Below are 25,764 nucleotides of genomic sequence, written 5' to 3' on the forward strand. Positions count from 1 at the left end.
TATTTTATTTTATTTTTTTATAAATTTATTTTATTTTATTATTTATTTATTTTTAGGCACGCAGGCTCAGTAGTTGTGGCTCACGGGCTCTAGAGCGCAGGCTCATTTGTTGTGGCGCACAGGCTTAGTTGCTCCGCGGCATGTGGGACCTTCCTGGGCCAGGGCTTGAACCCGTGTCCCCTGCATTGGCAGGCGGATTTTTAACCACTGCGCCACCAGGGATGTCCCTATACTAGGAATTCTTAAGTAAATTTTTCCTTAGTGCTGTAGTATGGAAGTTCTTTATATTCATCTTTTTATGAAGGAAAAACCTGATTCTCCTTTCAGAAAGTAACCCAAGTTGTACAGACTTTCAAATTATCTTTATTTTTTCAATTATAAAAATATTTACCCACTTAGAAAAGAAAGGAAAAAAGAAGAATGAAAGAGGAAAGTAAGGTCTCTGGACTTGGGCGGGGGTCAGGGGTGACCGTGGAGCTTGCTACTTGCTCCTAAGAGCCAGCAGTTTATGAAGCAGTGAGATGCCCCAGACCTGTCATCTTGAGTCACTTCTTAACAACAAAGGGGATGGGGATCCAAGTCTCAAGTCTCTGAAGGAATTCTCTAAATTATTCCAATTCGAGGGCTGTTGAGAGAGAAATGAGAAAGCTTCGGTTGGCAGGAAACTGAGGGAAGAAGGGGAGCAGAGGCGAGGCTGAAAATGCCGGGACAGGAAAACAACTGGGTCAAGGCAGACCAGGGATGCCTTACGAGAAACAGAAAGCTAACAAGAGTCTATGAAGAGGGGCTTCCCTGATGGCGCAGAGGTTGAGAATCCGCCTGCCAATTGCAGGGGACACGGGTTCGAGCCCTGGTCTGGGAAGATCCCACATGCCGCGGAGCGGCTGGGCCCGTGCGCCACAACGACTGAGCCTGCACTCTAGAGCCCGTGAGCCACAGCTACTGAGCCCACGCGCCACAGCTGCTGAAGCCCGCGCGCCTAGAGCCCGTGCTCCGCAACAAGAGAAGCCACCGCAATGAGAAGCCCGCGCACCGCAACAAAGAGTAGCCCCCACTCGCCGCAGCTAGAGAAAGCTCGCGCACAGCAACAAGACCCAACGCAGCCAAAAATAAAGAAATAAAATAAAATGTATTAAAAAAATGTCTATGAAGAGAGAGAGAAGGAAGGAACTGGGAGCCTCTGGAAGAGGGGACCTAAAGGGGGTGTCATGAAAAAAGAGAAAGCAGTGGGGGGCGGTGGGGAGAGAGCAAGGAGAGGATTGACGGACAGAAGTGGGGCTGAGGCTGGGAAGGGGGTCGGCGGGGCGTGGAGAGGCCAGGGGCCTGCAGCAGGGAGGGCTTCTCACCGACAGGATCTTCTGGAGCCGACGGCTTATGCTCTCGCTGTATTGCTCCAGCTTATCCCAGGACTCGAAGGGCATCCCCTGGTTATCCACAAATTCTTCCCAGCATTCTTCAAACTCTGAGATGAGAGAGGGAAACCGAGTCAGGCCCCAAGGGCAGGGGAGCAGCGAGCTTGCACCAGCAGGGCCACAGTCCCTCCTTCCTCTCCCCTTCCTTCTCTTCCTCTCCCTGGAATTAGTCTGTCCCTGGGATTTCCCCCTCAGGTGGTATCACACCTTGGGTCACAGCTGGGCCGCCGTCCTTCCTGTCCAGCCTCCCCTCTCTCCCCCGACTCCCACTCAGTGGCTTTCGCTCTTGGAACTGCAGGTCCCCCCGTCCGCCGACAGCTCTGTCTCTCCTCCTACCTGAGCGGGTCATGACAGCCACTGAGACCTGGGCTGCCTGTAGCTGCTGCAGCCCCCTCTGAAACAGCTTGACCCAGTGGAAGTACAAGCGGGAGGCAAAGATCTGCAGGCTCAGGTGGTTCTGACCGTTGATGAAATCAACCAGTTCCCTGGCACAGGTAGGGCAAGGGCTCCACGTGACATAGCAGGTGATTTCGTAGCTCTGGTTTGGGTCGAGATTCAGCGAGGTGATCTTGTCAATAAAGCGAATTTCTGCATGTCGTTGTTTCTGGAGAGGGTCTCAGAGAGACGGAAGGGTTGGTTAGAAGGCAGGGGCCGGAGGTCACACACCGAGGGTGAAGATCAGGATGAGGGCCTCTGTCCTGTGAACCTTCCAGTAGGTGAACTTGCCTATAGCACAAGGAAAGAACCTCCTTCTTTCCTTCAGTTATTCCTTCCTTCACTCACTCACTCATCCATTAATCCCACACTCCCCAAGCACCTGTAACTTGATCGGAATCAGATCATGGTCCCAGGGCCCAGAGGAGACGGGCTGTAGAACAGGCACCCCCAGGGCGCAGTCCTGAATACCCTGTGACCGGGCGTTTGGACATGTCCAGGAGGTTGTCTGGAGATGTTTGAACCTGAGAAACTGGGAAACTGGGAAACTCCCCAGTCCTGGGGAAAGCCAGACACTCAAGGCTGAGATATTTCACATTTGAGACAAGAGGACTTATCTTCATAGCACAAATGTTGTACCAGGGAGGTCAGGGAGGGAGGGAGCGGGGGCGGGACAGGTAGGAAGATGGCAGAAAGGCAGAAGTGTGATGGAGATTTTGTAGGTGAGGTTAGGTGCTCAGTCCTTGGAAGAGCGCTTGGCTTCCCCGAAGGGGTGACTGAGCTGAGATCTGGAGGATGAGGAAACATGAACTTCTCAAGGGCCAGGGGGAACATTCTGCTGGAGGGAAGGGCTTGTGTGGTGGCCCGCGGATGCGAGAGAACGCGGAGAGCTCCAGGGAAGCGGGGCTCACTCGGACTCTGCTAAGCCTCAGGGTTTCCCCTGCATGGTGCGGTTGCCCCTGCTTGCCCTGTGCCCAGGGAACGCACTTGGCACCTTGTTTCGGAAGCAGCCTTTGTCAAGCGTGAAGCCGTCGAGCTGCTTCAGCTGGTAGCACAAATAGGTCTTCCTCCGGTAGCGGGGCTGTGGGACCCGGTGCTGGTTGCCAAACTGTTGTTTGAATATTTTTGTTTTTAGCAGATTCATTGTGTTTCTGTGCAACAGGAAGGAGAAAATCAAAGATGCGGAGAGTGTTTTCTGGTGTCACCCAAGGCTCTGTCACATTCTGAACCCAGTTCCTTGGGTTCCCCTAGGCCCCTAAGGGGAGGTAAGGGAGGGCCTCTTCCTTCTTTGTTGGCCAGGAGGACTGGGAGGGAGAGGGAAGAGGGCGAGCTCTCCCCCCTCACACATCACCACCCCTCCAGCCCACGCTAGAGGCCATCGCAGGCAGGACGCCTGGGCTGAGTGGGGGGCCCCCCACCCCGAGAACTGGACACGGCATGTCCTTCCTCGCCTCTCACATCTTTGTCCTGAGCCCCAGACCCCTCTGTTAAGGTCCCACAAGCACCTCAACCCTGTACCTAATGTCAGGACCCTTCTCTTTGGGGAGTGGGGAGGGGGATGGAAGTTAAAGAGCTTCCTTTAACTCTGTGCTCTTGGCCGAGGTGTGTGTATCACAATTTTGTCTGTACAAAGAGCACAGAGGCATGTGAACAGGAAAAAATGTTGTCTCCAAGGGAGTGTTGTGACAGAGACTTTTGGCTGAAGGGCTCACATAGCTTTTTCTCCCCCTAATTACGACTGTACTCTATAGAGTATTGCATTTTGTATCTTGCTTTTTTTTCATTTAATATTATACCGCAAAGTGGCCCAGCCCACGTGGGGATGCAGAACCACCAGGTTCTTTTCAATAAGTGCCGTTGGCTCCGCACGGACAGCAGTAGGTGGGTGTAACCAGGAGCCTTCCTGCCGGGCCCCAGAGAGGCGCATGAAGGCGCCCTCTGGCCGGAGCCGCACCGCACGTGGACACCCATGACCCAGCAGATGCCAGTCTGAACCAGCTTGGGAGGCTTGATGGCCCCAGCCCATTGCCCTTCTGGACACTCCACCCCAAGGTAATGTCACTTGGTTGACCACCGAGTCGGGCTCAGATGACCTCAGAGCCTCAGAATTGGCATCTGGACACAGGAATCAAGCCAAGGGGTGCCCCCCACGGCCCAGACCACGAGGCACAATACTTTGTTCCTGCAAGGCCAGAGAAGTCTCGCCGTATTTCCAGCCAACTCACTGAAACACCACCAGTTCCACCAACGAAAAACCATTTCTGATACGTTATGCTAATCAACAAAGCCACAAACTTCATCAGTGGAAACCTATCTCTGACGTCCCTTGTGTTAATCAGTAAAACTTCAGATGGATTTGGATAACGATTGCTGAAGAGACCATCTCTGGGCTGTGGCCTTTGATTACCGGCCAGTGGTCTCGCCTGAAGTTCACACCCCCCGTGAGGGCAACTGACCACCCTCAGGGTAGGGATTAGAAGGGAAACCCCATTCACAGCACACCTAAGACAACCACTGCCCCGTTTGCCCGGAATCTTCCTGATTTTAGCCCTGAAGTTCCCATGTTCTGGGAAACTCCCCAGTCCTGGGGAAAGCCAGACACTCAAGGCTGAGATATTTCACATTTGAGACAAGAGGACTTATCTTCATAGCACAAATGTTGCACCTTGCCCTCGAATAGCTAAAACTGTAGGTACGATAGAAACAACTTGTAAGACGTACTTAAAGACCAACTGAATTTTTTATACTTGGTAGTGTCTTCACGGGAAACGAGTTACCTTCTTGTCTTGGAGAGTTTTCCCTCCACGGAGCAGAAATGAGAATATTCTTTGCAAAATTGTGCCTTTAAAATGAAATTTACAAAAACGCTTTTATAGCTGACTCCAAACATTGTTTCACTCATCCTTGAACCTTAAATCTAGGACTGAGGGTGCACAGAGAGCTTTAGGAAGACCCAGTGGCCATGCCTGTGGGGTATGGCCAGGGACACAGAGACAGGCTGTGGCAGAGGCAGGGCTGGCAGGCCTGAGGGAAGAGAAGGAGCAGAGAAGGAGCCAGAGAGGGAGAGAACCCAGGGCTGGGCGCAGAGCCCCAGGCAGCGAGGAGGAGGGGCAGCAGCACCTGGCCCCTGCGGCCGGGCTCCAGCCTCCTTGGCAGACATGTCCCAGCTTGCCCTGGGTACTGGGATGTCTGGCTCCACCTCCCTCTCACAAGGCCGCCCTTGGCCTTGGGAAAGTCCCTCATCTGAGAGCGTTCCCCTACAGCTCTCGGAGTGGTAGATGCCCTTCCTGCCTGGGTAAGCCGAGGTGGGAGGCCTACGGTGGCTTTCGTCTCTCAGACCCATCCTCTTTCCTCCTTCTGGGCTCTGGACTTACCTGATCGCAGGAGTCCAGATGCAGTCTCCTGGCCTAGGAAGGCTTGTCCAAGCCCAGCCCTTTGTCATAGGCACTCTGCCTCGATTTCCTCCCCCAGGACCCTTTCTTTAGGACAGCCCCTTATCTGAGAGCGACCTCCCAGGACGTCTCAGCCGAGGCTCCACCTCCTTCCTGCTTTGGCACCAGGGGTGGGAGGGCCCCGGGGGTGGTTTGCTTCCTCAGGCTCCGACCCACCTTCTCTTGGGCCCTCCCTCTTGGCAGAGGTCAGTCTCTGATGGAGCTGGACCCCTCTGTGCAGCAGGACCCGACGTTATTGCAAAGGGAAAGAGAAAGTAAAGATGCCAGAGAGAGGGGGATGGGACAGACCCTGGGGGAGAGAGCAGGACAAAGGCTTGCTCCCATTGGGGGAGGGGCGGGCTGGAGCCCTCGCCACCCTACTCCTACTTGGCACTTAGCTTTTATTCAGTACCCTGACAAGACTCTGGGCAGGGCGGAAAATGAGGGCTGGGGGTCAGTACTCCAGATCTTCATCTCCAGCCCTGTGTTGAGCAGATCCTGTGCACCATCTGCTACCCCAGCTCCCCAGTAGCATCAAGCGGGGAGGAGCATTATCCTGACATTTTAGATGCGGTCCCAGCACAGAGAGGTTAAGACACTCTCTTGAGGTCACACAGCAAATAAATGGCAGAACTGGAAAGCTGTCCAGGAAGCCTGGCCTGGTTCCCTCCCCTTGCTTCCTCATTGTTCCATGAAAAGGAGTGGGGGAGGGGGCACAAGAGAAGGGGTAAGCTGTCTGCTTACTTTGTCACATGGCCATCAAGACCTCCAGATGAGAAAACAGCTCTGGGGAAAGTTGAAACCTAGGAGGAGGTCTTAGAGCAGTCACGGCCACCTCCAGTCCAGACTCTGCACACAAGTGTGATTCCCAAGTTAACTTTTCCCAGCTTGTCCTCCCACTGCCGCCCCCCCACCCTGCACACACCCCCTTCTGCCCCACAGGCCCTGGGACGGCCTCAGGGGTAACAAGAGTTTGGGCGGGAGGTTAGAGGAGCCACAGGAATGGTGTCCCCTTCACCCCCATCTGTCCTAATGCCCAGGGCCACAGCCAACAAGAGATTCTAGAATGAGCTGGGTCCTTCTGGGAAGAGTGACCAGAGGTTTTTTTTTTTTTTTGCCACAGCACGTGGCATGCGGAGCTTGCCCAACCGGGGATTGAACCTGTGCCCCCTGCACCGGAAGCATGGAGTCTTAACCACTGGACCACCAGGGAAGTCCAAAGAGTGATCAGATTTGCACACTGAAGTGTTGGTCAAACTCAGAGAGCTAAGTCACCCCTGGCCTGAGAGGCAGGAAGGATGGACAAGAAGGCTGAAATCCTTTGCTGGCCTTTCCCTAATGACGGCAATCCTACAGCCCCGGCTCGGAGGTTCCTGTGAGCCGCCTGAGATGGGCCAAAATGCAGGTGTGCCAGGAGCGGGACATTTTAAGCTGGCCACTGTGGCCCGTTTTAATGCCAGAGACAATCAAGAGGTACGTCATCCACATCCATGTCCCTCTGTGCCTCCCTCCTTGAAGGAAACACCGACAGGGAGAGCATCAAGGCAGGAGAGCCGAAGCAACCAGAGACCCCCCCTGGATTCTGCCCAAGACCCCCAGGCAGCAGTGCAAACAGGAAGGGAGAGTAAAGGGACAGGTGTCTGCTGCCACTGACAATTCCCACCCAGATGGCCAAGATCAGTGGGACCCCAGACCTTCTCCACGAGGACTTTCAGGACCGATTCCAAACCAACAGCTTCCCACTTGCTGGCCCTTCCTCTGCATCTGCCTGCCCAGAATCCCACCTCATCAGGCTCTTACTCCCTTTCTGCCCTGCCACAATCCCGGCCACCCTTTCTGGAACCTTCACTGAGTTCCTCCCCGGTGCATTCACGTGGCAGCTGGCTCTGTGGACCAAGGGCCAGATGCTCGCTTCCTGATCTACCTTGAGCAGCTGAGCTGTGGTCTCTGACCTGACTCTTGGCAGCCCTTCCACTTTCTGTTCTGCTTTTTGAAAAAGCTCCAATCATCTCAATACTCACGTCCCCAATGCTAGTTTTTTTTTAAAAAACTTATTTAAATGTAAACTTAAGCATTATTTGTTTTTCCTTGCTCATTCTCCATCACCATCCCCAGAGCTTCATCTCTGGCAGCAATTTGGGGATGGGATGAGGGATAAACAGAGTGAGGACAGGGTGTGATGATGACAAAGTGAAGGTGGGGTGGCGGTGGGGTGCTAGGGACACCGTGGTCTGGAATGAAAGCAGAGGAGTCAGGGTCAAGGGGGCATAACCCGGAGAGAGACACACAGGACAAGGATCCTGCTCTCACTGCACCTGCTCAGCTCAAAAAAGCCTCTGGTCATCGTATGGGCTGAACCGTGTCCCCACAAATCCATATGCTGAAGGTGCAACCTCCAGTTTCTCAGAACGTGACTATACTTGAGATAGGGCCTTTAAAGAGGTGATTGTGTTAAGAGGAAGCTCTTAGGGTGACCCTTAGTCCAATCTGACTGATGTCCTTATGAGAAGAGGAAACTGGGACACACAGAGGGACACCAGGGGCTCCCCAGGGGTCATGCACAAAAGAAAGACCATTTGAGGACACAGCGAGAAGGCAGCTGTCTGCAGCCAAGGAGGGAGGGCGCAGGAGAAGCCCCACCTACCGACCCCTTGATCTTGGACTTCTAGCCTCCATATCAGTGAGAAAGTAAATACCTGCTGTTAAGTCACCCAGTCTGTGGCGTTTTGTTGCGGATATCCTAGCAAACGAATACCATCATTCCCATCAAGGAACCTCGTTCTCTGATAAGTCAGGTCTGTCTTCAAGGATGTTTTTCAAATCTCAGTTTCACACTTATACATATTCATGCCCATTTATGTTCAGTTCAATAACAAGGTTTGGTCAATGTGTGAGATGGGAGGAGGTGGGGCTCCCTTGCTGAGGGAGAGGGAGATCTCACAGGGGGGTAGCGGGAGACGCTGGGGGAAGAAAGGAGACAGGAGCTGAGGGAGGGCACGGGCAGCCCAAGGGCAGTGGCCCTCTGGGGCCAGGGAGGAGAGGAGGCTGAGAAGGGAGGTGGAAGGTACTCGGAGATAAGGAGGAGGTGGGGGGAGGGAGGCTTAGGAAGCCCTCACCCGAGAATTTCCTGAAGCTTTGCCACCAGGAACTGATAATTTTTACGCAGTTTCTTCCAAGGCTTGAAGGGCATTCCCTGATTGTACACAAAGTTTTTCCAACAGTATTTAAACTCTGAGATAAAGAGGAGAGAAAGCCATCAGGTCCGGGCCCTGGGAGGCCTTTCTCTGCTGACCATCCTGTGCCCTGCCCCCTCCTGCCCCCTCCCTGCCATGTGCCCTCAGTCCTGCCTCGTTTCCCAGGTTCTGCTCCCACTCACCCTCCCTGGTGGGTATTCTAGGTCCGCCCGCATCCCTCCCACCGCCCCGCCCCCCAGCCCCCCGCCCCCTCTGCTCTCACCTCGGAAGGACATGATGCGCACAGAGGCCCTCTGGTGGTGCAGCACGCGCAGCCCGCGCTGGCACTCTGGTTTCCAGAAGTAGTAGAGGCGGGCGGCGAAGATGCTCAGCCTCACGTTCCTGTTCTCCATCAGGAACGCAGCCACCTGCTCTGCACATGACAAGCAGGGGCTCCAGGATAAGAACCAGGTGATGTGGTACTGCTCGTAAGGGGACAGCTTCTTGGAGCGAAACCAAGAGAGGAAGCAGAGTTCCGCGTGGCAGCGATTCTCGGGATAGGCCTGGGAGAGATGGAGGCGGAAAGGGGGCGTTCTTGGCCGGCAGAGCAGGCAGTGAGGCCGGGCTAGGGAGCTGGGGAGGAGGGGTAAGGGGGGTGGGCATCCCAGAGGCAGGTTGTTCGTGAGTTATCCCTTCTTTCCATCTCTCCCCTCCCTCCTCTTCTTCTTTGGTCATCGACTTCCCTCATTCATCGACTCACCCATTCATTCTAACATCCATCCTCTCCCATTCATTCATCCTACAAGTAACCTGAGTGCCTGCTTTGGGCCAGGCCCTGTGGGGTCCAGGCTTGGTCCCTACGTGCTGTCTGCTGGGAGGCCCACAGAGCTGCCCTGTCCGTGGGCAGAAACACCAGCCACACATGTCTACAGAGCACTTGAGATGCGGCTTGTCTGAAGGGAGGTGTGTGGCAAGTGTAAAAATACACAGTTCATTTCAGTGACTTCGTATGAAGAAAAAAGAATGTAAACTATCTCATGAAGAAGTTTTATATTAGTTATATATTAGAAAATACATCGAATTGAAATAATAGATTAGGTATACAGTCAGTCCTCTGTATCTGGGAGTTGCTCATCTGAAGATTCAACCAACCACCTATTGAAATTATTCAGGAAAAAAAAAAAATTCCAGAAAGTTCCAAAACGCAAAACTTGAATTTGCCAGGCTGGCAACTACTTACAGAACATCCACATTGTATTTACAACTATTTACATAGCATTTACATTGTTTCAGGTATTATAAATAAGCTAGAGATGATCTAAAGTCTCTGGGAGGATGTGGGTAGGTTATATGCAAATGCTATGCAGTCTTACATAGGAGATTTAGCATCTTCAGATTTTGGTGTTCGTGGGGGTCCTGGAACCAACCTCCCCACCCCCATATCTAGGGATGACTGTGCTGTCTAACACAGTGTCAATATTAATTTCATCAGTTTCTCTTAACTTTTTGAACACTGGGTAGTAGAAAGAGTGAGATGACACCTGTGACTCAGATTAGGTTTTGATACTGCTACAGTGTACACCCCTGCCCCGCCCCTTCCGCACCCAGGTTCTGAAAAGGCTGCCCTCTGGGTGGAGGAGGGCAGGCGGGTGGGGGGACATTTCGCCAAGCCCGATGACAAACTCAGAGACCCACCACCGGCAGACTCGCTAAACAAGGCTTGGTGGGATTAAGTCAACCGCCATCACGTAGCCGGTTCCAGGACTTAAGAAAATGTGTGGGAAGATGCATCCGCCACCGAGAACCACAAAATGGCGCTGGACTTATTACCATTTTTCCCACATCCTCTACTGGCTTATGTGAACCTGTGTAACACCTCTGACATGAGGGACACCATTTGGGGGCTAAAATTTCATCCCATTTTTGAAAAAGACACCAGATTTGAATTATTACACTGGGCAAGGGCATAGCACAGAGCCTGTCACTGCTATATCCGCATTCTTTTTTGGGGGGTGGGGGGGCGGGTGAGGGCGACATGCGGGATCTTAGTTCCCAGCGCCCCCTGCATTGGGAGCGCCCAGTCTTAACCACTGGGCCGCCAGGGAAGTCCCAATATCCGCATTCTTGATTAAAAACTGGACACACTGCAAAAGGGATTTTCCTAGTATCTGACATAATATACTCTGAAAACCAATGAATTGCAATTGTAATTATATCTCCCAATCATAATATTGGGAAAACAACTTGTGCAAGCATCCTAAACCTTCCGCAATTTGCCAATACCCGCCCCTGCCCCCGCCCCCGCCCCGGGTTTTTTCCCTTTGGCGGGACACAACGCAGGCTGCACTTGAATCTGTGCTCCCCGCATTGCAATTCTAAGGCACCGAATAAATGCTTTTGTGTCTTTCGGCTGAGCCTCTTTTCTGGGTCGACACTTAGCTCCCGCCTTCGATGAGAGTGTCCTGGGGCCCATACCTGGTTTTGAAAGACCCCCCAGTCGGAGGAGTCAGGTGAGCAGTGCTTCAGCCTTTCCACCTGGTAGCAGAGGTAGGAGCAGTTCCGCCCATTGGCATATCTCAGGTTGCGAAAGTGGAAGGAGAAGGTTTGGCGATCTAACCGCTCCACTGGGTTTCTGGGGCAAAAGAGAGAAAAGGGAAAATGCAGAGAGCGCCCCCTTACTCCCGGGCGGTCTCTCCGGAGCGCAGCCCCCTGGACGCCCTAGGCGCTGTGCCTCCCACCAACCCGTCTGGGCCTTGAGAATTTCCTGCGCCTTTCCAGGCAGGAAGGCTGGGGGAGAGGGAGAGGAGAGGGTACTGGGACAGCAGGGATGGGTGATGTCTCCCACAGGGGCCCTGGCCCGGCTACTTCCAATAGCAGCCCCCCCCCCACACCTCCACTCCGGTTTTCCTGCCCACCCATCCCCCAAATCATTAGAAAAATAAAGAGTAACGAAAACCTCTCCACTCCAAAATAAGAGGCTTTAACATTTCAGTTCAATTCCATCCTGACTTTTCACTTGTGCATGTTTGTTTGTTTTGTTTTTTAATGTCGTTTTAACTCCAAAATTCACAGGCTTGGGCTATGGTTACAAGTGCTTTCTGTATCTGAACTCATCTACTCTTCAAATGCTGCGGCAGCCGTGCCCATTTTATAGAGGAGGAAGCGGGGACGCAGAGGGGGACAACTAGCCTGCCTAAGTCACAGAGCTGTAAGTGATGGAGCTGGGTCCCCTGACCAGGCCAGGCCATTTCCAGCTCTTCCATTATGTGACCCTGCAGCTGTGTGAAGTCTTGGGTGTGGTTTTCTTTTCTACTTAATTTTAAAATAGGAGCGTTTCTCCTGATTGTTCCTCCAGTTCCATCATAGCTGTTAGTGGTACAATTATAAACGTGAAGCGTGGTCACCTAGTGTGTGGCCAGGTTTGTGAACGGTGTGCATTTATTTTCCTGCTCAGAGTTGAGATATCCTTGGAAGAGATGATTTATCTTCTTGCCTCAGAGAACTATTCTCACACTGTGCTTACAAAGGTGTAAATACTATAGAAAACTGATCAGAGTGCCTTAAAAAAAGTCACCAGCTGCGTCAATCATCCTTTCGCCAAATTCTAAGCGTTAACAGATCACAGATATTTCCGACCAATAGAGGGTGCAGCCCCGCACAGGCAGGGAGGGGACGGCCTAGCCCGACAGACTTTCAGACTGAGAGCTGGGCCACGAGGATCCTCAGAGCTGGGTGGAGGTTTGGGAGGGGCCAGTTCAGAAGCAATAGTGGGGGCACCCCCAGAACAGGGCAAAGACCCCAGATGGGAGTGGGCCCTGCAGAGAAGGAGCCCAGAGAGGGAAAGGAACAAGACTGGGACTGCAGGGACTGCGGGGAGAAGGAGGCCAAGGACAGAGGCACAGCCCTAGAGAGGGCTGGAGATGGGGCCCAGTGGGACAGAGCGGGCAGCAGCGGTACCTGATCCGGGGCCTCTGGCTGCAGCCTCCTTTGCTGGCTAGTCCCAGCCCTGCCCTTTGTCTCGGGCGCTGGGGCTCCATTTCCTCTCCCAGGGCTCTTGTGTAGAAAACCCCCTTATCTGTGAGCGACCTCCCAGGCCGTCTCAGCCGAGGCTCCACCTCCTTCCTGCTTTGGCACCAGGGGTGGGAGGGCCCGCGGGGTGGTTTGCTTCCTCAGGCTCCGACCCACCTTCTCTTGGGCCCTCCCTCTTGGCAGAGGTCAGTCTCTGATGGAGCTGGACCCCTCTGTGCAGCAGGACCCGACGTTATTGCAAAGGGAAAGAGAAAGTAAAGATGCCAGAGAGAGGGGGATGGGACAGACCCTGGCGGAGAGAGCGGGACAAAGGCTTGCTCCCATTGGGAGAGGGGCAGGCTGGAGCCCTCTCTACCCCACCCCTGCACCCAGCCCAAATCTGCACCTGGCTCTACACTTGCCTGTTGAATGAACGGAGGCAATGAGAAAGTATGGACCTTGGATCAGGACTCCTTATTTTCTCCTGGCACAGCCAGAAGTGAGGGGACAGATGTGCTTTGAATTCCTGCTTCTGTGCTTGGTCCTTGGCGAGAGTCCCCTTAGCCTTCGCGTGGCAGAGAGAGGGCATGCTTGCACGAAGGCTCTCTTTATAAGGACACTAATCCCCTCATGGGGGTCCCATCCTCATGACCTAATCTAAACCCAATCTCCCAAAGGCCCCACCTCCAAATTCCATCACACTGGGGGTTAGGGCTGTAACAGAGAAGAGCAAACCTGACTTCATATTGAATCTATTCCTTTACCTCCAACCCTTGTGCTCTGTTGCCTGTGCTTAGTCATGCTGGCTCTGCACCTTGATAAAAGAATGTTGCCTAGAATCTCCTATGGATTCAGGCTCTGGGTCCCACTCTTTAGAGCAGGGGTGGCAAACTACGGCCCCAGGCTAACCACCTGATTTTTTGTAAATAAAGTTTTATTGGGACTCCCAAAAAAAGGGGAAGTCAGGGAGTTCCCTGGTGATCTAATGATTGGGGTTCGGCACTTTCATTGCTGTGGCCCGGGTTCAATACCTGGTCGGGGAACCGAGATTCCCGCAAGCCTTGTGGTGTGGCCAAAAAAAAAGGGAAGGGGAATCAATCAATAAATATTACTTCAAACACACACACACACACACACACACACACACACACACACACACGAATGTTGCCTAGAGCCTGGAATATATGTGATAGCCCATTCTCTAGCCTCTGACCTTTAAAGGCACACTTTTCCATTCATATAGAGAAAAAAAGTTGCAGAACATAGGGGCTTCCCTGGTGGCGCAGTGGTTGCGCGTCCGCCTGCCGATGCAGGGGAACCGGGTTTGCACCCCGGCCTGGGAGGATCCCACATGCCGCGGAGCGGCTGGGCCCGTGAGCCATGGCCGCTGAGGCTGCGCGTCCGGAGCCTGTGCTCCGCAACGGGAGAGGCCACAGCGGAGGGAGGCCCACATACCACAAAAAAAAAAAAGAAAAAAAAGTTGCAGAACAGAAAATAACAATTATCTTGTTGGAGGTTTATGGGAACATTGTGACCAGACCTACCTGGACAGCTGCAAGAACAAAGGATTCCTGCAACGACCAGCCACACCCCCTCCCCTTTTATTAATTAATTAATTAATTAATTTATTTATTTAACTTATGCTTAGTATTTAATGGTAATTTAAATGTAAGTACAATAAACAGTGAAAACCTGAAGAAAAAAAAAGAATTCCATTGTGTATATTTACATAATAATGTGTGTTATCAATCACTTCAGGAGCAGATTTAGGTTTTCATCACTCACGTCCTTGAGCTAGATCCTAATCCTGTATCTTTACATCCTAAATCTTTGAGCACCTACTTCATTGTTTCTCTTTTGTTTCTCTTTTGTTCTCAATGTCCCGTCTAGGGAATCCTTTGAAACCCATACCCTTAACCACAGTATTAAGATCCTCCAATAAGCAGACAGAATGATGGGATTAGATGTGTAAGAGAATTTGGGGGGAAACACCTCTAAGGGAAAAATGGGGAGGGAGCCAGAGCAAAGGGGAGAGCTGGTGATGGTAAAGGAGTGGGGAAGAAAGGAAGTTTCAATAGAAAGCATCTTGGAGTGCAATGCAGTTTAGAGTGTTTTCTCTAAGTCAATGGGGAAACCTCAAGCCAAAGTTACCTGTTAGAGGAGTTTTGTGTCTCACAGCAACAGGCCTGCCATACTCCCCATCTCCTCAGTCAGTGGCTGGGAGCAGCCTGGAGGAAATGTGGTGGATTCATAACGCAGCAGTCCGGCTGTCAGGATCATGCTTGGAGATCTGAGATGCATGTTCTCATGGCTGCCACAAACACCATCTGTGCTTTATAAAAACTTGGTACTATTCATTCATTGATTCATGACACATCGAGGGCACAAATAGAGTACAATGTGGTGCTTACATTCTAGTAATTGGCCTCAGTTTGAGTGGATCATCACAAATAATTTTTTTAGAAATTAGAAACAGAAATAGATTTCCAGACTCTTGAGGAAGATCTTCAAGATATGGCTTCATTATCTTGTTTGAAATGATTTTTCAGGTTCTAAGGTAAATTCAAAGCTAAATACTAAATGGGGTTTGAGTTCTTCCTCACTGCGTAGACCCAGTCCTGTATTCATATCACCTGATGCAGATAATCTGGGTGAGTTTTACATAATAAATTAAAGTCTAGAACCTGAAACAATAACTGCCATTTCTAAAAAATGTTTGAGAGCGAGAACATCCCCTCCCCTTTTAGTATTAAAAAAGCCTGAATTCTAACTCGGGCAAGATGGTTCTTTGGGACACTAGTCCACCATCTTCTTGGTCTGCTGGCTTTCCAAATAAAGTCACTATTCTTTGCCCCAACACCTCATCTCTCAATTTATTGGCATGTCCTGTGGCGAGCAGTACAAGTTTGGACTCGGTAACAGGGCTTCAACCTACAAATTTACACACAAATGTTCCTTGTGCACAAGTGACACAGACCTTTAGCCCATAGCAGGTCATGACCAGCAGGATTCCTTCGGTTGCCTCCTGGACAATGATGATTTATCACTGCTCTCAGTAGCATAGGTGCTGCCTTACACCCAGAGCTGAAACTCTGGTGCATATGCCTTTCCAGAAGTCGTGTTCACTGCTACCTCACGGGAGGCCCGGAATGTGGGTAATTTTAGCTGGGCTGTTGCTGCCCTTAGCAGGATCTAGATCTCCTAGTGGAAATAAAATGCCATACTTGGCACTCACTGCCAAATTGCTTTCTAAAGCTCTTGTGCAAACAGACACCTCCAGGAGAAATAAAAAGTGTTACCATTTCCCATATCTTCACCAATACTGGTATTATGAGACCTCTCATTTCCCAACCTTCTGGAATGTGAAAAGCTATCTCACTGAGGTTTTATTTTATACTTTCCTGATTTCTAGTGAGACCAAGTGTTTTTTCTTTTCTTTTTTCTTTTTTTAAATATATTTATTTATTTACTTATTTGGCTGCTCTGGGTCTTAGTGGCGGCACATGGGATCTTCGCAGCCGCACGCAGGGTCTTCACTGTGGCATGCAGGATCTTTTAGTTGCAGCGTGCAGGCTCTTAGTTGTGGCATGCATGTGGGATCTAGTTCCCTGACCAGGGATCAAACCCGGGCCCCCTGCATTGGGAGCTCGGAGTCTTAACCACTGGACCACCAGGGAAGTCCCCCAAGTCTCTTTTCATATTTTTCTGTTCCTTCCATTTTCTTCTTTTATAGAATTGTTGGCTGCATCCTTTGTATATTTTTCTAATAGGAAGTTTGTCTTTCCTTATTGCTTTATAAGAATTTTTTGATATTCTGCGTAGTAATCCTTTGTCAGTTATATACATCTCAAATACTCTCTTCCAATCTGTGATTAGGCTCTTAGTTTATGAAGTCTTTCCACGTGTAGATGTTTTAATTTTTAATGTTTTCAAATGTAACCATTTTTCCATGTACTTGTTTGATATAACATGGATATTTAATTTTTAATTTTGTATATGGAAAGCCAATATAAGAACAATTTAATGAATATCTATCCATGTCCTGTCCTATGTGTAATGACACAGACTTATTTAATGTGTCTGTGTGTGTGTGCGTGCATAGGCTGTCTCTGAATTCTCTCATCTGCTCCATTGTCTAAGCCTGTGCTACTACCATATTGTTCTCCTTATGGCTTTCTAGTACGCTTAATAGCTGATATGGAGATCTATCTTTCCTTCTTACGCTTTGAAATTGTATTGATCCCTTATAGATCCATATGAATTTATGGACAAAACTTTTCATGTTCCATGAAAAATCCCAATATCAATGGGGAAGGATAGACATCTTTGTGGCATTGAACCTTTCCATCCATTAACATGGTATGTACCTCAATTTATACAGGTCTTCTTTGATGTTTTCCATAAGTCTTATACTTTTTCATAAAGATCTTACACATTCTGTCAGGTTTATTTCTAGTAAACTTTTTTGGCGATATTGCAGACTTCATCTACCTTTATACTTTTGTTCGTTGCCAGTATCTGGGAACACGATTAATTTTTCTAAATTGAACTTGGATCTAACCCAACCTTGCTAAGAACTTGCTTACCATTTCTAGTAGTTTCTGTTCTTTTCCAATCCCTGAAGCTCTTATTTCTAATTGTGGTCCTGGGACACTGGCTTGGACCACAGTACAGCACTGAGCAGCCGCATTCATAATGGTCATCCTGTGTCCTTCCAGTTTAAAGAAAAGTCTTTTTTTTTTTGGCTGCTGCCATGCGGCATGTGGGCTCCTTAGCTCCCTGACCAGGGATCAAACCCATGCCCCCTGCAGTGGAAGCACAGAGTCTTAATCACTGGACCACCAGGGAAGTCCCAAGAAAATTCTTCTAAGACAGGGAAATAAAAATTACAAGTCCTGTATTCTTTAAGTCTTCCTTGGCTTGAATATTTGTTTGCTAACTGTTTAATTATGATTTTTTGCATCTATGTTTATAAATAAATATGGCTATAATTTTTCTTTCTCATGTTCTTTGTATTCAGTTTTAAAATCAAGATTATTGTGGACCCCGGAAGTGCCGGCGCTGCGGGAGCTGTCACCGTGGACCGCGGCGGCGGCGGCAGTAGGGCGCCGAGGAGGGTCAATGCAGCACAAGGCCAGCTCTGCCCCTGGACCAACTCCAGATCACCCACAAGGACCTGAAGACAGGGAAGCTGAGGACTTCACCAGCGGCTCTGGGATCAGCCCCAAAGCAGGCCCCTGCCCCCAGGAGCCTCTGTGTCTGCTGTCTTCTTCCCATCCATATTCCTTTCAGGAGGGTCAATGCAGCACAATGCCAGCTCTGCCCCTGGACCAACTCCAGATCACCCACAAGGACCTGAAGACAGGGAAGCTGAGGACTTCACCAGCGCTGACCCAGAAGTGGGTGGATTGTGGTTGACAACAGCTGAGATGCAGCCCGGCCTTCTTCCTGTTATCACCACCGCCACCGCCCCGGAGAAAGCAGCCCTTATGTAGTCAGAGGAGAAAAGTGAGCTCATCTTCTCTTCTTGGTGAACAAACACCCCGAGCAGAACGCAGACCGGTATTTTGCGTTATACAAACCGCCCCCTAAAGACAACATTCCCGCCCTAGTGGAAGAGTACTTGGAACGCACCGCCTTCGTAGCCAATGACCTCGACTGGCTCCTGGCTCCTGGCCCTGCCTCAAGATAAATTCTGGTGCCAGGTTATCTTCGACGAGACCCTGCAGAAGTGCCTGGACTCCGACCTGCACTGTGTCCCCTGAAAGTTCGACCAGTGGGTGGCCCCAGCCCCTGAGGTCATTGACATGGAGAAGTGCCTCCACCGAAGTGTTTTTCTCGCCTTCCTTCGCATGTCCACTCACAAGGAATCCAGAGATCACTTCATTTCCCCCTCTGCTTTCGGAGAAATCCTCTACAACAACTTCCAGTTTGACATCCCAAAGATCCTGGACCTCTGCGTGCTCTTTGGAAAAGGCAACTCCCCGCTGCTGCAGAAGATGATAGGAAACATTTTTATCCAACAGCCAAGTTACTATAATGACCTGGATGAAAGCATGCCCACCACCCTTCAGGTCTTCAGCAATATCCTCCAGCACTGTGGTTTGCAAGGGGACGGGGCCTGCGCCACGCCCCAGAAGCTTGAGGAGAGGGGCCAAGGTCACTGTCTCAGCTGGTGTCCCAGGAACACTGGCATATATTCTAAAGATTCCAAGGCAGTTTTCGGATCACCATTCCCTTGCTGCAGGATGGGGGTCCTAGCTGCTGGCTCGACGGGATGTGGGAGAGTCATCTCTTGTGTTTCACAGGTCTTCAGCAACATCCTCCAGCACTGTGGTTTGCAAGGGGACGGGGCCTGCGCCACGCCCCAGAAGCTTGAGGAGAGGGGCCGGCTGACCCCCAGTGACATGCCTCTCCTGGAATTAAAGGACGTCGTTCTCTACCTTTGTGATACCCGCACCACACCCTGGGCCTTTCCGGATATCTTCCGTTTGGCTTGCCCGTCCTTCCAGAAACACGACTTCTGTTACAGGCTAGCTTCCTTTTACGAAATAGCAATTCCCAAACTGGAGTCTACAATTAAGAAGAGGAGGCTTGAAGATAGCAAGCTGCCAGGTGACCTGTGGCAGAGCCTCTCTCATTCCAGGAAGAAGCTACTAGAGATTTTTCACGTCCTCCTGAACCAGATCTGCCTTCTCCCAGTCCTAGAAAGCAGCTGTGACAACATTCAGGGCTTCATTAAAGAGTTCCTTCAGATCTTCAGCTCCTTGCTGCAGGAGAAGAGGTTTCTCCGGGACTGATGCACTCTTCCCTGTGGCCGATGACGCCAGCCTGTTGCAGCAGGCCTCGTCAGCCTTGGACGAGACTCGGACCGCCTACATCCTCCAGGCAGTCGAGAGTGCACGGGAAGGGGTAGACCGCAGGAAAGCCACCGATGCCAAAGACCCACCGGTGGCTGAGAATCCTAACGGGGTCACGGAGGCGGCGGAGGCGGTCAGCAGACCGTCATCACTTCCCCAGAACTCGGAGGAAGAGGAGTGCCTGGTGGCAGCGGCTGCTCCAGGCCCCACCGTGTGCGGCGTGGAGCTGGACTCACTCATCTCCCAGGTGAAGGACCTGCTGCCAGACCTTGGCGAGGGCTTCATCCTGGCCTGCCTGGAGCACTACAGCTATGACCTGGAGCACTACAGCTATGACCTGGCGCAGATGATCAACAACATCCTGGAGGGGCGGCTGGCCCCTGCCCTCGGCCAGCTGGACCGCGGCCTAGACAGGCAGGTGAAGCCAGACCCGACGCCCCTGCTGACGTCTCGTCTCAACATCTCCCGGAATGTTGAGTTTGACGTGTTCAGCAGGGACTCAGTGGACCTGAGCCCGGTACACAAGGGCAGGAGGAAGGAGGAGAGCGCGCGGAGCCTGCTGAACGGCAAGCGGGAGGTGGCGGCGCTGCGAGCAGTACAGCGTGGTGGTGGAGGAGGTGCCGGTGCAGCCAGGGGAGGACTCGCCTTACGGCCACGAGGATGAGTGTGATGCCACATGTGATGGCAACCAGGTGGGCGCCAGCGACGCAGACTCAGATGATGAGCTCGTCAGCCGCAGGCCCTTCACCATCCCTCAGGTGCTGAGAACCAAAGTGCCCAGAGAAGGGCAGGAGGAGGACGAGGAGGCTGAGGACGAGGCCCCCGAGCCCGACCATTTTGTGCAGGACGCTGCAGTGCTGCGGGAAAAAGCAGAAGCCAGGCGCAAGGCCTTCCTGGCCAGGAAGGGGTACCGGCATGACAGCTCAGTGGCAGTGGCTGGCAGCCCCCGGGGCCACGGGCAGAGCCGAGAGACAACACAGGAACGCAGGAAGAAGGAAGCCAGCAAGCCACACGAGCCAACCACAACCGGAGAGCCATGGCTGACCACAAAAGAAGCAAAGGCGTGATTCCATCCTGAGGCCGCTGCGCCAGGGCCAGCCGGACCTGCCAGGCTGAGGTACCAAAGCCTGGGGCTTCCTCGCCAGTTGGCCCCCTGCCAGGCCCCAAGTTCAAGTCCACCCCTCGACGGCCTCAGCTTCGCAGCCCCTGAGAAGGCTGCCTCATCGTCTGCCAGCCGGCCGTGAGCGCCTTCCCGCAGAACACACAGTGCCTTTAACCACGGCAGAGGAACCGTGCGGCCAGCGCGCAGGTGCAAGGGACAGGGTTGGAGCCCCAAGGCCAGTCCCCAGACCTCGTGCAGCCGGACACCACGTCTTTTTCTCCCTGGACGGCAGGAAACCTGTGTATTCAAAAACAAACAAAAAACACACAAAAAGCCCTGCGAATAAAGGTTTTGACCCTTTCAAAAAAAAAAAAAGATTATTGTAACTGCCCAAAATCAATCGGAGGAGGTTTACGTTTTTCCTATTTCTTGAGAAACTTTAGTTCTGATCCTTATAGGGTTGATTGAACTCAGCATAAAACCTCCTGGGCTGGTAACATGATATGGTTGTTTATGTGGACATTTTAACTAATAATTGCATTTCTTTAATGGTTTAGGGTTAACGCCTATGTTCTATTTCTTTTTTTTTTTAAATAAATCTATGTATTTATTTATTTATTTATTTATTTTGGCTGCGTCAGGTCTTTGTTGCTGCGCAGGCTTTCTCTAGTTGCGGCGAGCGGGGGCTACTCTTCCTTGCGGGGCGCGGGCTTCTCACTGCCGTGGCCTCTCTTGTTGCGGAGCACGGGCTACAGGCGCGCGGGCTTCGGTAGTTGTGGTGCGCGGGCTTAGTTGCTCCGCGGCATGTGGGGTCTTCCCGGACCAGGGCTCGAACCCGTGTCCCCTGCATTGGCAGGCTAGGATTCTTAACCACTGCGCCACCAGGGAAGTCCCTGTTCTATTTCTTTTGTTATCATTTCTATTTTTTTTTCTAGAAAGTTGTTCTTTCTGCCTAATTTTTCAGATTTATTGGCATAAGTGTGTTCATAGTGTTCTCTTCTGACTTTTTACACCTCTGTAAAAGGTATGGAGACTTTTTACAGTGTCTATAGTTATGATCCCATTTTATTCATAACGTACTTTATTTTTGCTCTCTCTTTTTCTGCAGAGATTTTTCAGCTTCATCTGCTTCCAGTACTAGGGTTCGACGTTAATCCTTTTTGCTATTCCCTTTTCTGGACCTGATCACTGAAGCTTCAAATATCCATTTTTTTCTTTTCTAATACATGCATATGACACAAATTTTCTCTCAAGTACTGTCTTAGTTATATTCCACACATTTGCTTTCTATTGTTTTAAATAATCAATGAGTTCTAAATATGCCCAGTTTCCACTACAATTTTGTCTTTAGCACATGAATTATCTATCAATGTGGTGGTCTAGGTGAAAGCAGGGATCTGATTCAAATCCTGATGACTTAGCTTGAACCCACTGGAAATCAATATCCAACTGTCTGTGGACACGAGGATCAATCAGGGCTCAGCTTTCGTCGTATCCCCAAGAAACAAATACATCTCACACAAAGCAGAAAGAACATTAGAATTTTACTAATATTCTTGGAAAGATGAAGGAGGAGAGTAACACTTCAGGGATGCATTAGTCAGGGTTCAACCAAGAGTCAGAGCATCTACGATATATACCTTTCATATAAGGACTTCTCTTTTTTCCAGCTTTATTGCGGTATAATTCACAAATACAATTGTATATATTTATAATATACAACATGATGACTTGATATACACTGTAAAAGGATGACTACTATCAAGTTAACACATCTGTCACCTCACAGAGTCAACTTCTGAATGGTAAGAACTCTTAAGATCTACTCTTAGCAAATTTCAAGTCTCCAATACAGTATTTTTAACTATAGTCACCATGCTGTATATGAGATCCTCAGAACTTACTCACCTTAGAACTGAAAATTTGTACCCAATGACCAACCTCTCCCCATTTCCTCCACCTCCCAGCCCCTGGCAACCACCATTATACTTTCTGTCTCTATGAGTCTGACTTTTAAAAAATTTCACATATAAATGATACCATACTTTGTTTTTGTTTTCCTCTGTCGGGCTTACTTCCTTTTAAAAAAATTTTTATTTAATTAATCAATTTATTTATTTTTGGCCGTGTGGGATCTTCATTGCTGCGTGCGGGTTTTCTCTAGTTGTGGCGAGCGGGGGCTACTCTTTGCTGCGGTGCACGGGCTTCTCACTGCGGTGGCTTCTCTTGTTGCGGAGCACGGGCTCCAGGAACGTGGGCTTCAGTAGTTGTGGCACATGGGCTCATTAGTTGTGGCTCACGGGCTCTAGAGCACAGGCTGAGTAGTTGCTCCGCGGCATGTGGGATCTTCCTGGACCAGGGCTTGAACCCGTGTCCCCTGCACTGGCAGGTGGATTCTTAACCACTGCGCCACCAGGGAAGTCCTGTCGGGCTTATTTCATGTAGCATAATGGCATCCAGCTTCACCCACATTGTCACAAACAGCAGGATTTTCTTCTTTTTTATGGCTGAATAATATTTCATTGTGTGTGTTTATATATATATATATGTATATATATATATATATATATATATATATGCAATATCTTCTTATTCCCCTCATCCATTGATGGGCGCTTTGGTTGTTTCCATATCTTGGCCATTGTGAATAATGGTGCACTGAACATGGGACGTATCACAAAGCGATCTCTCTCTCTGACATACTGATTTCATTTCCTTCCGATATATACCCAGAGGTAGGATTACTGGATCACACGGTGCATATAAGGGTTTCTTACAGGACTCTGACTTTCTGCAATTGTGGGGGCTAGTTAAGCAGTCTCCGTCAGGTGTTGCCTTATGTCTGATGCTGAAGTCTGCAAGAAAGTAGTTGGGAAGGGAAGATGGATGTAGAGTGTGGGAGAGTAAGAATAAGCTGGAACCCTCAGGACAAGCTGTGGAGCACACGAGGGTAGACAGAAACCCATACAATCATTCTTGCCTCTGACTTTAGTGGTCTGGGTGTCCTGCTGAGGCCCTTCCTCTGGGAGCTAAAGATGCAATATGATGCTGGAGGGGGATGTGGGGAAAGTCCTGGCAGCTGCAGGCCCGGTTGCTGCTTCACACCAGCGTGGTGAGTCGCGACAGCACACCAACACTTGAGCACCTAGAAAAGGTGCTGGGGGCCTGGTCCAAAACTACTGGGAAGGGAACTCTGGAAAATGTCATTCGGCCTGGCCAAGGTCACACATTACAAAGCTACCACGAGGGGGCGGAATCCTGAGAATGTGGTTGGGATGGCATGGAATCTATAGGATTGACATTTTAACATTAGTGAGCCCTCCAATCCACGAACATGGTACGTCTCTCTATGTATTTAGGTCTTGTTTACCTTCTCTTAGTGGTGTTTTCAGTGTATGGGTCTTACACACCTTTTCCGAGATGATGTTTAATGCTCTGTTTTCAGAGACAGATTTCTAGTAATAGATCAGCAAACACTTCTATACTGCTTACTATGAGTCAGGCACTCTTCATAATACACGTAGATATAAATATAAACAAACTCACTTGAGCCTCACAACCACCTATGAGGAAGTTCTACTACTGTCTCCATCTTACACTATAGGACTGAAGCACAGAGGGGCTAAGTAACTTGCCAAGTGTCATAATCCAGCAGGTGGTGGAGAGGGGATTGGAACCCAGGCAGCTGGCTCCAGAGCCCCTACTCCCACCATTACGCTATGCTACTTGGTAGTAGCTAGCAAGGTTCACACAAGAGTCCAAGAGCACAGAAAACAAGACTGACACTCTGAAGGGAAGGTTCAATCTTATGTTCAGATTTGCTGAACTAGTTCTTTGAACTACTTCTACGACACGGCAAGGTCTCTCTCTCACAACTGCTGTCGGGGGAGGGATGTTTTCATCTCTGTCTTACATTATTCTGTATTTATCAAGATTAGCAAAATTTTTAGAACAAGTCCATGGAACTTCATCTGTAGTGGAAAAGCCAGTAGCAGGTTGGTCGAGTCAACTTTTACAGGAAGAAAGGGAGTGGGAGGTGATAGGATTTCACCTAAAAAAGAGTTTAAAGCAAACATTCTGTTTTCATCTTGTCCCTAGTGTACTGAGCAGGACCGTCCCCATACACACACACCAGCCATGTCCTCCACCTGCCTCTTTCTCGTCTGTAGAAAAACTTTAGCCTCCTAGGCCTTTCCTGAGTTCCAAAGAATAAATTTAATCAGAGAAGTGAGAAAATGCAGAAACAAAGGAAACAGTCAAGCAAGACCAAATAATATAATAGTTTAGCCATTAAACAAAGTCAAGGACCTTTAGCTCCTCCTCCAGGGCTATAGATAATATTCTGAACCATATCCTTTGAGCAGTTTTTGCAGATACTGAAACCCCCACCAGTGAAAGACGTTAATTTCATGCTGAGCACACGCACATAGACTCCAGACCGTTTGGAACCAGAAGGTGAGGGTGTTGACTCCCAATTACCTCACCACCCACCAATCAGAAGAATATCCACGAGCTGATCGCACACCGCACCACTCCCCTCCCTCACCCGGTCTTAAAAAAAATTTTCCCTGAAAGTCATTGGGGAGGTGGGGGGTCTTTTGGGCACTAGCTGCCTGGACTCCTTGCTTGGCGCCTGCAATAAACGCTGCACTTTCCTTCATCACAACCTGGTGTCAGTAGACTGGCCTTACTGTGCATGGGCCAGTGAACCCAAGTTTGGTTTGGTAACACTAGTAATCAGGGAAATACAAATTAGGACCAATACAAGAGCTTCCCACATCGGATTGGGAAAGATTGACGAGATTCATTGAATGGACTCATGAACGATGTTCTGGGGGAAAGAACACAGTTCTGATGAAGCAGGGCTCAGGTGGTCTCCATTCCCCTCATACCCCTCATGGCCTCCTGAGCTCAGCCATGGTCACTGTGCCCCTAGCCAATGCCCATCAACAGCACAGCTGATGAAGAACCCAGTGGGATTCTATACAGCAATGAGAACTGATGATAAGAAGCAGAATGGATGAATCTCAAACATAATTGAGTGACAGAAGCCAGACTCCAAAGGTTCTGGGGGGTGTGAGTGCGTTTATACAAAGCACAGAAAAAAAGACGAACCAACCTATTGTGTTAGAAATCAGGAGAGTGTTTATCCTGGGGGAGACAGGGAGAGGGAGTGAGATGGGTCAGAAGGTGGGTCCCCAGGGGCTGGACTTTTCTGTTTTATGATCTCCCTGGGACATTCATTTTGGGAAATTGTGCATTTAGCTGTCTGTGCCTCACACTTTTATTAGAAACTTCCTTATAATCCCACTGCAGATGTGTTTGCATGCACATCTGTCCTTA

General features: G+C 50.1%; 2 protein-coding genes across 2 annotated transcripts; one reads left to right on the forward strand and one right to left on the reverse strand.

Annotated features, from left to right (window-relative positions):
* Positions 1-252: 252 nt before the first annotated feature.
* Positions 253-12,694, reverse strand: LOC102983741 (DNA dC->dU-editing enzyme APOBEC-3B-like). Its single transcript, XM_024127434.3, has 8 exons — positions 12,409-12,694; positions 10,927-11,083; positions 8,735-9,014; positions 8,395-8,509; positions 2,842-2,998; positions 1,749-2,016; positions 1,347-1,462; positions 253-625 (listed from the first exon to the last, which is right to left on the reverse strand). The coding sequence occupies exons 1-8, from the start codon at positions 12,486-12,488 to the stop codon at positions 536-538; spliced, it is 1,263 nt and encodes a 420-aa protein (XP_023983202.1). The 5' UTR covers positions 12,489-12,694; the 3' UTR covers positions 253-535.
* Positions 12,695-17,682: 4,988 nt separating this feature from the next.
* Positions 17,683-20,797, forward strand: LOC102982611 (activating signal cointegrator 1 complex subunit 2-like). Its single transcript, XM_024127433.3, is given in 7 exon segments — positions 17,683-17,849; positions 17,998-18,118; positions 18,120-18,533; positions 18,768-19,255; positions 19,257-19,901; positions 19,903-20,324; positions 20,327-20,797. Coding segments are annotated over 7 exon segments (2,241 nt in total). The 5' UTR covers positions 17,683-17,769; the 3' UTR covers positions 20,398-20,797.
* The last annotated feature ends 4,967 nt before the right edge of the window (positions 20,798-25,764 follow it).

The sequence above is a fragment of the Physeter macrocephalus genome, chromosome 6, assembly GCF_002837175.3.
Source record: "Physeter macrocephalus isolate SW-GA chromosome 6, ASM283717v5, whole genome shotgun sequence".
Lineage (NCBI taxonomy): Eukaryota > Metazoa > Chordata > Mammalia > Artiodactyla > Physeteridae > Physeter > Physeter macrocephalus.